This window comes from Euleptes europaea, chromosome 3 (genome assembly GCF_029931775.1).
Source record: "Euleptes europaea isolate rEulEur1 chromosome 3, rEulEur1.hap1, whole genome shotgun sequence".
NCBI lineage: Eukaryota > Metazoa > Chordata > Lepidosauria > Squamata > Sphaerodactylidae > Euleptes > Euleptes europaea.
Window position 1 is genome coordinate 123,071,878 of NC_079314.1, and position 14,313 is coordinate 123,086,190.

General features: G+C 53.1%; 1 protein-coding gene across 1 annotated transcript in view; it reads left to right on the forward strand.

Moving 5' to 3' along the window:
- GOLGB1 (golgin B1) overlaps window positions 1-14,286 on the forward strand; it is a 37,471-nt gene extending 23,185 nt beyond the window's left edge. Inside the window, exons 15-23 of the mRNA XM_056846651.1 lie at window positions 1,039-2,968; window positions 4,709-4,857; window positions 6,341-6,461; window positions 7,638-7,772; window positions 9,415-9,573; window positions 10,550-10,647; window positions 11,267-11,380; window positions 12,886-12,991; window positions 14,152-14,286. Coding sequence (XP_056702629.1) covers window positions 1,039-2,968; window positions 4,709-4,857; window positions 6,341-6,461; window positions 7,638-7,772; window positions 9,415-9,573; window positions 10,550-10,647; window positions 11,267-11,380; window positions 12,886-12,991; window positions 14,152-14,286 — 2,947 coding nt within the window. The remainder of the gene's footprint in view (window positions 1-1,038; window positions 2,969-4,708; window positions 4,858-6,340; window positions 6,462-7,637; window positions 7,773-9,414; window positions 9,574-10,549; window positions 10,648-11,266; window positions 11,381-12,885; window positions 12,992-14,151) is intronic.
- The last annotated feature ends 27 nt before the right edge of the window (window positions 14,287-14,313 follow it).

A 14,313-nucleotide genomic window follows, 5' to 3' on the forward strand; every position in this document is an offset into this window, starting at 1 on the left:
GATTGTGAGCTGGTTTGAGTCTCCCTTAAGTGGTAGAGAAAGTCGGTATATAAAAACCAACTCTTCTAAGACAAACTCTCTGAGGGAAGTTTATCTCTTGCAGCACAATGAAATATTGTCATTTAGATGACTCATCTTGCCAGCAGAACAAACAGAACTCTTTTGAGTTAATATTATTTAAAAGAAAGCATAACTTTTTTATTAGACAAGAACTTAACAAATAAATACAGATGTAGATCAATCCTATGAATCCAGAAGAAATGCAGGCAGTAAAAGTCAGATCTCCCCCACCCCTTTCCCCCTTGTCAAGTCACAGCTAACTTACGGTGACCCTGTAAGGTTTCCAAGGCAAGAGACGTTCTGAGGCGGTTGGCCATTGCCCGATCTCCTTAGCTTAAGCTAAAAGCATATTGCTCGGAGCCAGCCGCATGCTTAGAAATCAGATCTGACATTTCTTAAAGTTAAACTAAATACATCATGATTACAAGTCTCTAAAGCATGTGTTTTAAGCTGTTAGGTGGAATGTAATGCCTACCCAATGTCAGGTCTCCTTTGACTGGAAGCCCCCAGCAGAAAGCCTGATGGGAGTTTCTATGCCCTGTTGCTGGCCCTCCAGAGGAACTGGTTGGCCGCTGTGTGAGATGGGATGCTGGGCTAGATGGACCCTCCCTCACTGGTCTGATCCAGCAGGGCTCTTCTTGTGTTCTCGCGAAGGCCTCGGCCTCGGCTCTCTAGAGGAACTGGTTGGCCACTGTGTGAGACAGGATGCTGGACTAGATGGACCATTAGTCTGATCCAGCAAGGCTCTTCTTGTGTTCTCATGAAGGCCTCGATCTCTACGCCCTGTTGCTGGCCCTCCAGAGGAACTGGTTGGCCGCTGTGTGAGGCAGGATGCTGGGCTAGATGGACCCTCCCTCACTGGTCTGATCCAGCAGGGCTCTTCTTGTGTTCTCACGAAGGCCTTGGCAAGGCTCTTCTTTTGAGTGATGGCTTTTGCCCATGGGGAGCTGTGCCTAATTCTGCCTTCTTTGCTTGCAGCCTGGAACACAGCAAATTGGCCTCAGAGGCCAGTTCCCAGAAGGAGCTTCGGCGACTGCAGGAAGAGGCAGAGCTGCTCGAGAAGGAGAACCAGAGCCTGACATCCCAGCTCAGGGAGATACGACAGTCGTTCTGTGACTCCCAAAACCAGCTCCAAAAGCAGGAGTTGGAGCTCCGAGGCCTGAGAGAGCGGCTGGCTGAGCTGCAGGGTTCCTTCACAGAGTGCAAGGAAGCGCAGGAAGAAACGGAGAGCACGGCGAAACGGCAAGAGGCCGACCTCCGGGAGTGCAGGTTCCGCCAGGAGCAGCTGGAGACGGACCTGCGCGTCTCCAAGGAGCTGACGGACAAGCTCCACGAGGAGATCAGCAGCAAGGAGCAGAGGATTGTCAGCCTTCTGGCTGCTAGGGAGGAAGCCGTGGCGGCAGCCGTCTCAGAATCCCAGCAGCGGCACGAGGAGGAGCTGAAAGAGATGGAGGACAGGATTGCCAAGGGGGAAGAGGAGTGTGCGGCCTTGGAAGAGGAGAGGAGGAAAGCTCTGGAGAAGGCAGATAGTCTCCTGGGGAAGCTGAAGAGCACCCGGGAGGAGAGCAAGAAGCACAAGGCCCAGCTGGACTCCTTCACCAAGTCCATGTCTTCTCTGCAGGACGACCGGGACCGGGTCCTAGGAGACTATCAGCAGCTGGAGCAGCGCCACCTGTCCAGCATGCTGGAGAAAGACCAGCTCATCCAGGAGGCGGCTGCCGAGAACAACAGGCTGAGGGAGGAGATCCGGGGCCTCCACGGCAGGATGGACGACCTCCACGCCGAGAACGCCAAGCTGGATGCGGAGCTGGTGCGGTACCGGGAGGACCTCCAGCAGCTCATCTCCATCAAGGACAGCCAGCAGAAGCAGCTCTCCCGGGCCCAGCTGGAGCGCATCCAGGCCCTGGAGAAGGAGAAGGCGGGAGCGGAGGGCCTGCTCAGGGAGTCAGAGCGGTTCGTGGAGGCCCTGTCTCGGGACAAGCACAGCCTGGAGCAGGAGGCGAAGGCCCTGCGGACCTCTCTTTCCCAGCTGCAAGGGGAGGTGGCGGCGCTGCAGGAGGGCGGTCCCATGCTGGAGCTGCAGACGCGGCTGCAGGCCAAGGCGGACGAGGCGCAGGAGCTGAGCAGCCAGCTCTCCCTCGCCCGGCGGCGGGTGGCCGAGCTGGAGGAGGAGCTGGCCCTCGCCTGCCAGACCGCGGCCCAGCAGCTGCAAGAGGCGGAGGCCAAGATGAAGAAGGAGCTGAGGAGCCTGCACCACGACGCCGGGCTGATGCGCAACGAGACCGAGACGGCTGAGGAGCGGGTGGCCGAGCTGGCCAAGGACCTCCTGGAGACGGAGCAGAGCCTGCTGGCTGTCACCGAGGAGAACCAGGACCTGAAGGCCCAGATCCAGTCCTTCAGGAAGGCCATGAGCTCCCTCCAAGACAGCTGGGACCAGTCCAATGAAGAGCTGCGCGCCATGGAGACAAAGTACTCCGCCGACTTGGAAGAGCAGCAGTCGCTGGTCCGGAGCCTCCAGGAGGAGAAGGCGGAGCTCCATGGGGTGCAGGAGACTCTTGCCGGGGAGCGGGCAACGCTGGCCTCCGAGCTGGCAGCCCTCCGGGACGCGGTCGAGGAGAAGCGTCTCCTGGCCCAGCTGGACGAGCTCAACAAGCAGCTCCAGGCCAGAGACGCGGAGCTCCTCCGCCTGACCTCGGAGCTCGAGGGGGCCTCCGGCCAGGTGAAGTCCTTCTCCAAGGCCATGGCCAGCCTGCAGGACGAGCGAGACCGCCTGCTGCGTGAGCTGGGCAAGAGCCGCAGGGAGCACGAAGCCCCGCTGCAGACGGCCCCAGGCGCTTCCGCCAGCCCCGCAGAAGCGCAGAGCCTCAAGAGGGCCTTGTCTTCACTGCAGAACGACCGGGAGCGGCTGGTGAGTGAGCAGGGCGAGCCGGTGTGATGTAGTGGTTAAGAGCGGTGGTTTGGAGTGGTGGACTCTGATCTGGAGAACTGGGTTTGATTCCCCACTCCTCCACATGAGCAGCTGAGGCTAATTTGGTGAACCGGGTTGGTTTCCCCACTCCTCCACATGAAGCCAGCTGGGTGACCTTGGGCCAGTCACAGTTCTCTCCAAACTCTCTCAGCCCCACCTACCTCACAGGGTGTCTTTTGTGGGCAGGGGAAGGGAAGGTGATTGTAAGCCAGTTTGATTCTGCCTTAAGTGGTAGAGAAAGTCGGCGTATAGAAACCAACTCTTCTTCAGTCTTGTCAGTCCGGCTTCCTTTGCCTTTTGGGAAGGCCCCTCGGCACATCTTGCTGCGGCCTGAGCCGTAGACTGCATGTTGAGCAAGAATTCCTGGGTCCCAACCTCTGGGCGGGGCCACTTCACCATGCAGCCAGGATTCCAGCACACAAAGGGGGAAAAGGCGAGCGTTTTGAAAAACAGTTACTTAGGAGAAATATATACATCAGGAACAAGAGGCTAGATGGCCATCTGTCAGCAGTGCTGATTCTCTGACCTTAAGCAGATCACGTGGAGGGAGGGCAGGAAGGGTTGCGTCGGTGCTTGGCTCTCGTGGCCCTTCCTTACATGCCCAGGGTAGTGCTGATCACCACTTTGGGGTCAGGAAGGAATTTTCCTCCAGGCCAGATTGGCCAGGGATTTTTTTTTTTTTAGGGGGGGTGCATCTTCTGGGCTTGGAGTAGGGGTTACTGGGTGTGTGTGTGGGGGGTGGGAGGTAGTTGTGAATTCCCTGCATTGTGCAGGGGGTTGGACTAGATGACCCTGGTGATCCCTTCCAACTCTATAATTCTAGGATTCTAATTAAAAAAGATATACATGTAGCCGCGTCCTTTACATAAGTCACACAGGCTGAATCCCCCCATTGGGGGATTGACCCCACCACTTCGGTCTCTTCATGGTTTTTGCCAAGGTGCGCCTGGTGCTTTTGGGTCTGCTGTGGCAGCCCTAAGGGCTCGAATCTTGTGCGTTGTTTCTCTGTGGGAGAGGGCAAGAAAAGAGAATTTGCGATGGATTCAGGAGGAGAGACTGTGGTACAAGGCCAGCAGAGAGAGAGAGACCAAAACTTGCGGTTCTCCTCTGATGGGTTCCCTGCCCCCCCTTTTAGCTGCAAAAGGGTTTCAGGTTCTGAGTTCTTTGCTAGAGGAGGGAGCCAAGTTGTTTTCTGTTGCCCCAGAAGGTAGGACCAGAACCAGCGGGTTGAAATTAAATCAAAAGAGTTTCCGTCCAGACTTTAGGAAGAATTTTCTAACAATTAGGTTAGAATTCCTCAGTGGAACAGGCTTCCTCAGGAGGTGGTGGGCTCTCCTTCCCTGGAGGTTTTGAAGCAGAGGCTAGATGGCCATCTGTCAGCAGTGCTGATTCTATGACCTTAGGCAGATCATGAGAGGTAGGGCATCTTGGCCATCTCCTGGGCATGGAGTAGGGGTCTGTGTGTGTGTGTGTGTGTGTGTGTGTGTGTGTGTGTGTGTGTGTGGGGAGGTAGTTGTGAATTTCCTGCATTGTGCAGGGGGTGGGACTAGATGACCCTGGTGGTCCCTTCAAACTCTATGATTCTATGACTGAGACCCTAGCCAGCATCTCCATGCGCCGGTCCTCATGTGGCCCCCCGGGGTGTGTTAATTATGACCCGGTCCTTCTCTTTGTCCGAAGTTGGCAGATCTGAAAAACCTCCAGCAGCAGTCAGGGGCGGCTGCTGCCGAGCAGGCGCGCCTGGAGGCCCAGCTGCAGGAGCAGAAGCAAGAGACGGAGCGGCAGCAGCATCGCCAGGAGCAGCTGAGGCAGGAGGTGCAGCAGCTCAGGTAGGAAGGAGCCGCCCTCCTTGGTGGGAACCCCGCCAGCTCGGGCTGGGTTTGGTTTGCTGCCCCTTCTGGGAAATACCTCACGATGTGTGTGTGGGGGGGACACTTCCAGAGGAGCAATGAGGCAATGTGGAAATGGGGACACACACACATGGACACACATGAAGCTGCCTTGGACTGAATCAGACCCCCTTGGTCCTTCAAGGGTCTCAGACTAGCAGCAGCTCTCCAAGGTCTCAAATGAGAACTTCTAGGCATTAGGAAGAACTTTCTAACAGTGAGAGCGGTTCCTCAGTGGAACAGGCTTCCTCGGGAGGTGGTGAGCTCTCCTTCCCTGGAGGTTTTTAAGAAGAGGCTAGATGGCAGGTCATGAGAGGGAGGGTATCTTGGCCATCTTCTGGGCATGGAGTAGGGGGTGTCACTGGGTGTGTGTGTGGGGGAGGTAGCTTGGAATCTCCTGCATTGTGCAGGGGGTTGGACTAGATGACCCTGGTGGTCCCTTCCAACTCAATGATTCTATGAAGGTCTTCCCCATCTCCTGCTGCCTGGTTCTTTTTAAGTGGAGATGCTGGGGATTGAACTTGGGACCTTCTGCATGCCAAGCAGAGGCACCTCAACTGATCCACAGACCCTCCTCACTTCCCTTGTGGGGCACTTCTCTCCGCCCACTTGGAGAGTAGGAGCCGCTGTCTTCAGCCGCCAAAGTCTTTGGTGGTTTCCTTAAGGCACAGCCCTCCTTGCACGTTGGTGCCCTTAAGCGAGTGGTCTTGTTGCCCTCACAACAGCCTAAAAGTACAGAAGGCGAGGTGCCAGTCGAGCTGATTGTGGGGGGGGGGGCATTCCACGATTGAGGTGCCACAACACCTGCCTTGCCACAGAAGATGGGGGTACCCATGACAGACCCTCTTGTCGGTGCTCTAAACTTCCCGGTGAGCTCATGTGGGAAGGGAGGGTCCTTTAGATATCTTTGTCCCACATTGTTTATGGGATCCTTTTGAGTAACACCCAAAGGTTTTATTTTTTCAAGGTCAGATTTTAGTTTTTTGTTTAGTTGTCAAAAAGTATAATTAAATGTTATAGAGTACAAAATGTGCTTAGTAGGTCCATTTTACAGAAACCATAGGCTTGGCAGAATGCTGTTGTACTTTAGTTATAAGCAAAACTAGTCTCGCCCAGAATTTAGATTTTTTAAAAAGAATCTTAGCTCTTATTTTGGCTGCAGACAAAAATCCAAAATATATGTAAACTGAGTACTAAAGGTCTTTTTAAGTGCAAGAGACAAAATGCAGCACAGCTGTTTTAAGACAGGCAAAAGAAGTTCTTTTTCCCCAAAGGGAGTAATCTGGGTGCTGCATTTTGCACCAAATGGAAGTTTCTGGCCAGTCTCCAGGGGGAGCCCCAGGCTGTGTTACAGCAGTCCAGCCTGGTTCAGCAGGGTGCCTCTTATGCGGGCTTCTCTTTCTCTCTATGGGTGTGTCCTCAGGGAGGAGAAGGCGGCCTGGGAGGTGGAGGCAAAAGGCCAGCTGCAGGGCAGCGTTCAGGCGTCTGTGAAGGAGATGAGACCCGGCATTCCTCCCGTGGAGGGGGAACAGCACCAAAGACAGGTGAGAGAGGGGGGAGTGGCCTGCAGAGGTGCACGAGGGGCCCTGCAGCAGGGGTGGGGACGGTGGAGGCGGCTGATTGCTGACTGAGACGGCTGTCGCATCATTTTTCCCCCCACCTAAAGACTAGGAAGCATTCTATGTAGTAATTGTCCACCTCCTGCAAGTCTTGGTTAACCCATGAACTTGACGTAGGTATTTTCTTAACTTAAATTGTGGAACTCCCTGCCCCAGGATGTGATGGTGGCTGCCAACTTGGAAGGCTTTAAGAGGGGAGTGGACATGTTCATGGAGGACAGATCTACCCATGGCTACTAGTCAAAATGGCTACTAGTCATGATGCATACCTGTCCTCTCCAGGATCAGAGGAGCATGCCTGTGATATCAGGTGCTGTGGAACACAGGCAGGATGGTGCTGCTGCAGCCGTCTTGTTTGTGGGCTTCTTAGAGGCACCACCTGGTTGGCCACTGTGTGAACAGACTGCTGGACTTGATGGGCCTTGGTCTGATCCAGCAGGGCCTTTCTTATGTTCTAAATGTTTCTCTTTGGCTATCATGTATTCTCTGTTGAAAAACTGTCCTGTGTTTTATCTTGCTTGGTTACTGTTTGTACTATATTGTTATAGCCCTGACCTATCTCGGAAGCTAAGCAGGGTCAGCCCCGGTTAGTACTCGGATGGGAGACCACCAAGGAAGTCCAGGGTTGTTCAGAGCCAGGCAGTGTCAAACCACTCCTGTTTGTTTCTACCCCGACCTGGACAGCCCAGGGTAGCACGATCTCGTCAGATCTAGGAAGCTAAGCAGGGTCGGCCCTGGTTAGTACTTGGATGGGAGACCAGCAAGGAAGTCCAGGGTCGCTACTCCGAGTTCAGCAATAGCAAACCACCTCTGTTTGTCTCTTGCCTTGAAAAACTCCCATGGAGTTACCATAATTCAACAGCAACTTGATGGCAAAAAAAAATTAAAATTGTTAGGTGCCCAGAGGGTTCCTGAGCCCCATTTTGGCATCGGTTTTAAATACCTGCCCAAAGCTTTGGAGAGCAGGCAGTGCACTAGCTTGCCATTAGCGAGAATCTGAAGGAAGTGGCTGCATCTGGGTTCCAGTGGTGCTCTTCGGGCCTTGCAGCCTGGTGGGGGGCAGCCTCGCGCATCTGTGGCTGAACTCTCTTTCTCCTGCAGGCTCCCTCAGAGGCCACTTTGCAGCGGGATGCGTCTAGCCGGGAGACAGAGGTGGAGCGTCTCCAGGTCCAGCTTGGGAGCAGCTTGACGGAGCTACACCAGAAGGAGCTGCGCATCCAGCAGATGAACAGCAAGGTGTGCTTGGGATTGCGGGTGACATTTTTGAAGCCGACTGTGTGGGGTTCTTGCAGTGGGTCCTATTTCCCCATCACTTTCAAGCCTGTTTCTTTGTCAAGGCGATTCATGTTTGTCAAGTCACTTTCCACACCTGTGCAGGCCAGAATTGTGCATTTTTTTAGGATGCTAAATTGTATGCAAGGTAAGTAAGGTCAAGGTCCCCTGTGCAAGCACCGGGTCATTCCTGACCCATGGGGTGACGTCACATCCCAACGTTTCCTAGGCAGACTGTGTTTATGGGGTGGTTTGCCAGTGCCTTCCCCAGTCATCTTCCCTTTACACCCAGCAAGCTGGGTGCTCATTTTACCAACCTCGAAAGGATGGAAGGCTGAATCAACCTTGAGCCGACTACCTGAAACCGACTTCCGTCGGGATCGAATGAGCAGAGCTTGGACTGCAGTCATGAGCAGAGCTTGGACTGCACTACTGCAGCTTACCACTCTGCGCCACGGGGCTCTTAAAAAACATTAGGACGCTAAATTGTATGCAAGGTAATTGTACTTTATTCACCATGGCTACAGCGTGGTGTAGTGGTTAAGAGTGGTGGTTTGGCACAGTGGACTTTAATCTGGAGAACCGGGTTTGATTCCCCACTCCTCCACATGAGCGGTGGACTGTAATCTGGAGAACTGGGTTCGATTCCCCACTCTTCCACATGAAGCCAGCTGGGTGACCTTGGGCTAGTCAGCTCTCTCAGCCCCACCTACTTCACATGGTGTCTGTTGTCAGGAAGGGAAGGTGATTGTAAGTTGGTTTGATTCTCCCTTACCAAAGGTGCCCTGTTGTAAAGGAGGGAATTCTCGTATCCTTGGCTCCCCCCCTCCCCCCCCATGGGTATTGTACACTCTGCAGTTGGTCTGTAACAGTAAAAAAGAGCAAGAGTCATAGAATAATAGAATCATAGAGTTGGCAGGGGGCCATGCAGGCCATCTAGTCCGACCCTCTGCTCAATGCAGGATCAGCCTAGAGCATCCCTGACAATCATAGAATCATAGAGTTGGAAGGGACCACAAGGGACAAGTGTTTGTCCAGCCTCTGCTTAACGACGGCCAGAGAGGGGGAGCTCACCACCTCCCTAGGTAGCTGATTCCACTGTCGAACAACTCTTACTGTAAAAATTTTTTCCCTAATATCCAGTCGGTACCTTTCCGCCCTCAATTTAAACCCATTATTGAGAGTCCTATCTTCTGCTGAGTCCAGTAGCATCTTAGAGTAGCATCTTAAAGACCAACAAGATTTCCATGGAGTTAGATCACGACGGATAGCCATGTTCATCTGTCTGTAGCAGTAGAAAAGAGCAAGAGTCTAGTAGCACCTTAAAGACTAACAAAATTTCTGGCAGGGTAGGAGCTTCCGTGAGTCATAGCTCCCTTCTTCAGATATCTTCAGGTATATTCATGTATCTGCAGAAGTGAGCAGTGGCTCACGAAAGCTCATCCCCTGCCAGAAATTGTGTTATTCTTTAAGGTTCTCCTGGACTCTTGCTCTTTTCTACTGCTACAGACAGACCAACACAGCTACCCATCATGATCACTCTATAGTTGGGAGGGCCTAAAGTGCTGGCCGAGATCTCACCCCCTCCAATCTGTCCTCTCCCCAGCTCTCGCAGGTCTTTGAAGAGAAGAATGCCCTCTCCCTCCAGCTGAGGGGAAGCAGCCGCAGCCTGCGGGAGAGCCAGCAACGCTACAGCGACATCTTGGCCCGCTGCGAGGCGCTGGAGAAGCAGCTGCAGCAGCAGCCGCCTCTGGGGAAGGACGTGGTAAGGCCAGGGAGGGGTGTTGCCACAGTCTTTTTTTGTTGGCTCTTAGAGGCAGTTCCTGGAAGAACCTGGGGTGATGCTGGTGACTCTATCACTGCCGAGATTGATCTAGGGGAGGGAGGGGTACGCAGCCCAGATGCTGCAACGTGTGCGCAGAAGGCCTGTGTGGTGGTAGACAGAAGATCCTGGTCCCGGCCTCCTCTGCATCTCAGACACACAAAGTTGCCTTACACTGAAAAAGATCCTTGGTCCATCAAGGCCAGTATTGCCCACTCAGTCTGGCAACGGCTCTCAGGCAGAGGTCTTTCGCATCTCCTACTGCCTGGCCCTTTAACTGTAGGTTGAATCTGGGACCTTCTGCATGCCAAACAGACGCTCTACCACTGAGCCAAAGGCCCCTCCCCAATCTCATCTCCAGATGGAAGACCTCGAACGGCCAGGCTGGGAAGGACCGCAGGAAGCTGCTGCCTCTCAGAGTCCGTAATGCTGGGCTGGACGGCATAGTGGTCTGACTCTGTATACGGGAGCTTCCTGTGTTCAGTTCCCCACCTCCAGTTCTTCAGTTTCTTCTCTAGTGACCACCACTGGTCACAGGGATGCCTAACGCTTCTAGTTGCTAGCTCCAGGGTGGGAAATATGTGGAGATTTTGGGGATGGAGCCTGAGGAGGGCAGGGTTTGTGGAGGGGGAGGGACTTCATTGGGGTATAAAGCCATAGAGTCCACCTTCCAAAGCACCACTTGGAGGTTGGCAACCCTATTAACGCTGAACTTGCCTTTTTCCCTGCTCCTGGTACTTACCCCATCAGAGCATGCGTGTTTAGGACAGCTTTTGATAAATGTAGCTGTCTAGTCACTAGCAGGGAAAGAGAACTGCTTGGCAGTGATCAGTCAGGGGCACAGACTCCCATCGTGGGCACGGTGGCCGTTGCCACTGTACCCTTTCTTTAGGCCTGAATGCCTGTGTTCCGCCCCCAGGGATCCCTCTCAACAGACGCTGCTCCTGGAGCCCCGCAAGAAAGAAGTGAGCTTCCAAGGGAGAGCTACACCCCAGAGCTGCAGGAACTACAGATGAGGTGAGTCCCTCTTGGTGGTTCCCAGTGCCCCCGGCCACCCAGAAATGCAACATCGCAGTTTCGCACTCTTACATCAGGTAGTAGAATTATTGATTTGGAAGGGACCACCAGGGTCATCTAGTCCAACCCCCTTCGCAATGCAGGAAACTCACAACTATGTGAGTTTATGTTCTTAACTACCTCCCACACACACCCCTTCCACCCCCACGCACCCACACCCAGCGACCCCTACTCCATGCCTAGAAGATGGCAAAAAAAAAACCCTCCAGGATCCCTGGCCAATCTGGCTTGGAGGGAAATTGCTTCCTGACCCCAAAGTGGCGATCAGCATTACCGTGGGCATGTAAGAGAGGGCCACTAGAGCCAAGCACCGATACAGACATTCCTGCCCTCCCTCTCACGATGTGCTTAGAGTGTCTGCCAGTCCCTGGCCCCTAATTCAAATCATAGTCCCCGTTTCATCCAGTTGTTATTCATTTGCACTATGAGAAGGAATTTCATTCTCTGGTGCCTCTTTAACCAGGGCGCTGAATTACAGACTTGCTCCTGGCAGTGAATTTGGCACCCCTGAGCTGGGAAGGGCGGTCCTCCTCCTCACGGTCTCTTCGCCCCTTTGCAGGTTGTCGGCGGCCAGGCAGCAGGAGAACTCTGCCAAACAGGGCCTACTGCAGCTGGAGGAGCTGCTGCAGGAGGAACGGAACCAGCGCCGGGCAGCCCAGGAGCATATCCGCAGGTGAGTGCGGCAGAGAGACCCACCAGGTTTTCCCATCATCACCCTTTCTAAATAAAGTACCTCAAGTCCTGCACAAAAGTAACTTTAAAAACTGTCCTGATGACCTTGAAGCTTTAAGAAACATTGCTCGGGCGTTGAGCCTTAGTTGGTTCTGTCTGGCATTGGAACAGAAACCGGAACTCTGCTTGGGTGTGAGCATCTGTTTCACGGGTAACAACTCCATCCAGCAATCCAGGGATACTCTTCTATACACCCTGTTGTAGAAATCAGCTCCAAGACATCAGTTGCACAGAACGCTTCAGGATTTGATGCAGGGTCCACAGACATGTCCATCTCAATTCTCCACTTGCTGCAGCTGGCCCTTTCCCTGACTCCCAGGGGAAGCAAATCTTGAGAGTATCTCCTCTGAGATGGATTTTTCCATCTAGCCGTCTGGATCTTCATTGCTGCTTGATGTCTCGGCCTGGTGGCTGCATCTCCTGCTTGGCGTGTACTGGCCAGCAGAGGGATGATCTAGTGCACTTTTGAACCAGCCAGCGTGGTGCAGTGGTTAGGAGCGGCGGACTCTAATCTGGAGATCTGGGTTGGATTGCCCATTCCTCCACATGAGTGGTGGACTCATGTGGTTGGTTTCCCCATTCCTACACACAAAGCCAGCTGGGTGACCTTGGGCTAGTCAGAGTTCTCTTTGAGCTCTGTCAACCTCACCTATCTCACAAGGTGTCTGTTGTGGGGAAGGGAAGGCGATCTGAGATTCCTTAAAGGTAGAGAAAAGTGGGGTATAGAAACCAACTCTTCTGAACCATTGAGCAATCACTCTCAAAGGATTGTGAGCTTACCTGCAGCCCCTTTCCCTTTCCTGCTTTTTGCATAGCAAGACCGAATAGATGTGGTGTGTTCACAGAGATCAGGCTTAGAGGATTCCCAAATATCAGAAAGTTTAATGAATAAAAAGAGTACGCAGTATGTGTTCAAGCATTCAGGCTGAGCAAAGGTTCAAAGAAAAGGTGAAAACATGCAGCCCCTTTCCCTACATTTGTTACTTATACAAAGTGATGTTTCTATGATTCTTTTTCCAGTGGGGCTCTGCCTACCAGTTTTGTAATTCTCCAAGATCTTTATATGTAAATATCAGCCCTTCTCTCTGTTCTTGTAATTGTTAAACTAAGAGTCCCCTTCCTCTCTCACTCCCATTCTTCATGGGAGTATTTGTTCGAGTACTTCTGAAATCACCTCTCGACCACCTTCTGCACAGTTCCTGGGAGCCCTGCTGGCCAGCTGTGGGCTGATGGGGAACTTGCTGGAGCATAGCAGCCGAACTGGCCCAAGGGGGTGAGGCGTGGGGCAAATGGGGAATGCCCCGTGTGGCCGAGGCCCCTTGGCTGGGCTGCCTGCTCTCTCCGCATCTGGGGAGGGAAGGGAACGCAGGGCCTGTGGCCAAGTGCCAGGGTGCACCTTGGCCAGCGTGCTGTTGCAGGTGCTTATCCATGTTTGTCTCAATGCAGGTTGGAGTCAAGCGAGTGGGCACATTCTTCGGAGACCAGCATCGACATGTCCCCTGCCCCTGAGCACGCGCTACTCGTTGGCTCCATGGAGGGCACCTTCAGCAAGGTAAGGGCCCTCCTCGGGGGGAGGATGTGCAACCTCGATATAATATTATTTTACAAGGTTATGTTATTTACAAGGTGATGATGGAATAGAGAGCATGCTAATCAAATTTGCAGATGACACCAAGTTAGGAGGGGTAGTTAATACCCTGGAGAATAGAGTTCAGAATGACCTTGATAGACTGGAGAGCTGGGCCATAAGTAATAAAATGGATTTCAACAGGGAGAAGTGTAAGATACTTCACCTAGGCAGATGCAACATAAGGCACAGGTACAGGATGGGAGAGAGTTGGCTTGACAACAGTACATGTGAAAGAGATCTGGGAGTCTTAGTGGACCACAAACGGAACATGAATCAACAGTGTGATATGGCGGCTAAGAAGGCCAATGCTGCATCAATAGGAGTATTGTGTCTAGATCAAGGGAAGTAATATTACCACTGTATTCTGCATTGGTCAGACCTCACTTGGAATACTGTGTCCAGTTTTGGGCTCCACAATTTAAGAAGGATGTTGACAAGTTGGAGCGTGTCCAGAGGAGGGCGACCAGAATGGTCAGAGGTCTGGAATCCATGCCCTATGAGGAGAGACTTAGGGAGTTGGGTTTGTTTAGTTTGGAGAAGAGAAAGTTAAGGGGTGACATGTTAGCCATGTTTAAATATTTGAAGGGATGTCATGTTAATGAGGCAACTAGCTTGTTCTCTGTTGCTCCAGAGACTAGGACACAAGGTAATGGATTTAAACTAATAGAAAAGCGATTCCACCTAAACATTAGGAAGAACTTCCTGATGGTGAGGGCTGTTCGATGGTGGAATGCGCTGCCTCGGAGGGTGGTGGAGTCCCCATCTTTGGAGGTCTTTAAACAGAGGCTGGATGGCCATCTGTCGGGAGTGCTTTGATTGTGGGATTCTGCATTGCGGGGGAGGGTTGGGGTCACTGGGGATGCGGGTGGGGGGAGGTAGTTGTTAATTTCCTGCATTGGGCAGGGGGTTGGACTAGATGACCCTGGTGGTCCCTTCCAACTCTAAGATTCTATTTACCTTCATGCCTGAAAAGCTTCAGTGTGAAAGACGGAAAGGTGCCCTGTGTGCTGTCCTTGGTCTCACGGGCCATGGCACCCTTCCCTTGTGTCATAACCACCACCTTCCTTGTGCTTTCTCCTCAGCCTCGGCAGAGCACTGGCCCCCGGCGCCTCCTCCGCTCGCTCTTCTGTTCTCGGACGCGCCTGCCCCTACTGGCCACGGTCTACCTCCTCACCGTCCACGTGCTGCTTCTCCTGTGCTTCACAGGCCACCTGTAACAGCCTCCTGCGGGCCTGTGAGAGTCG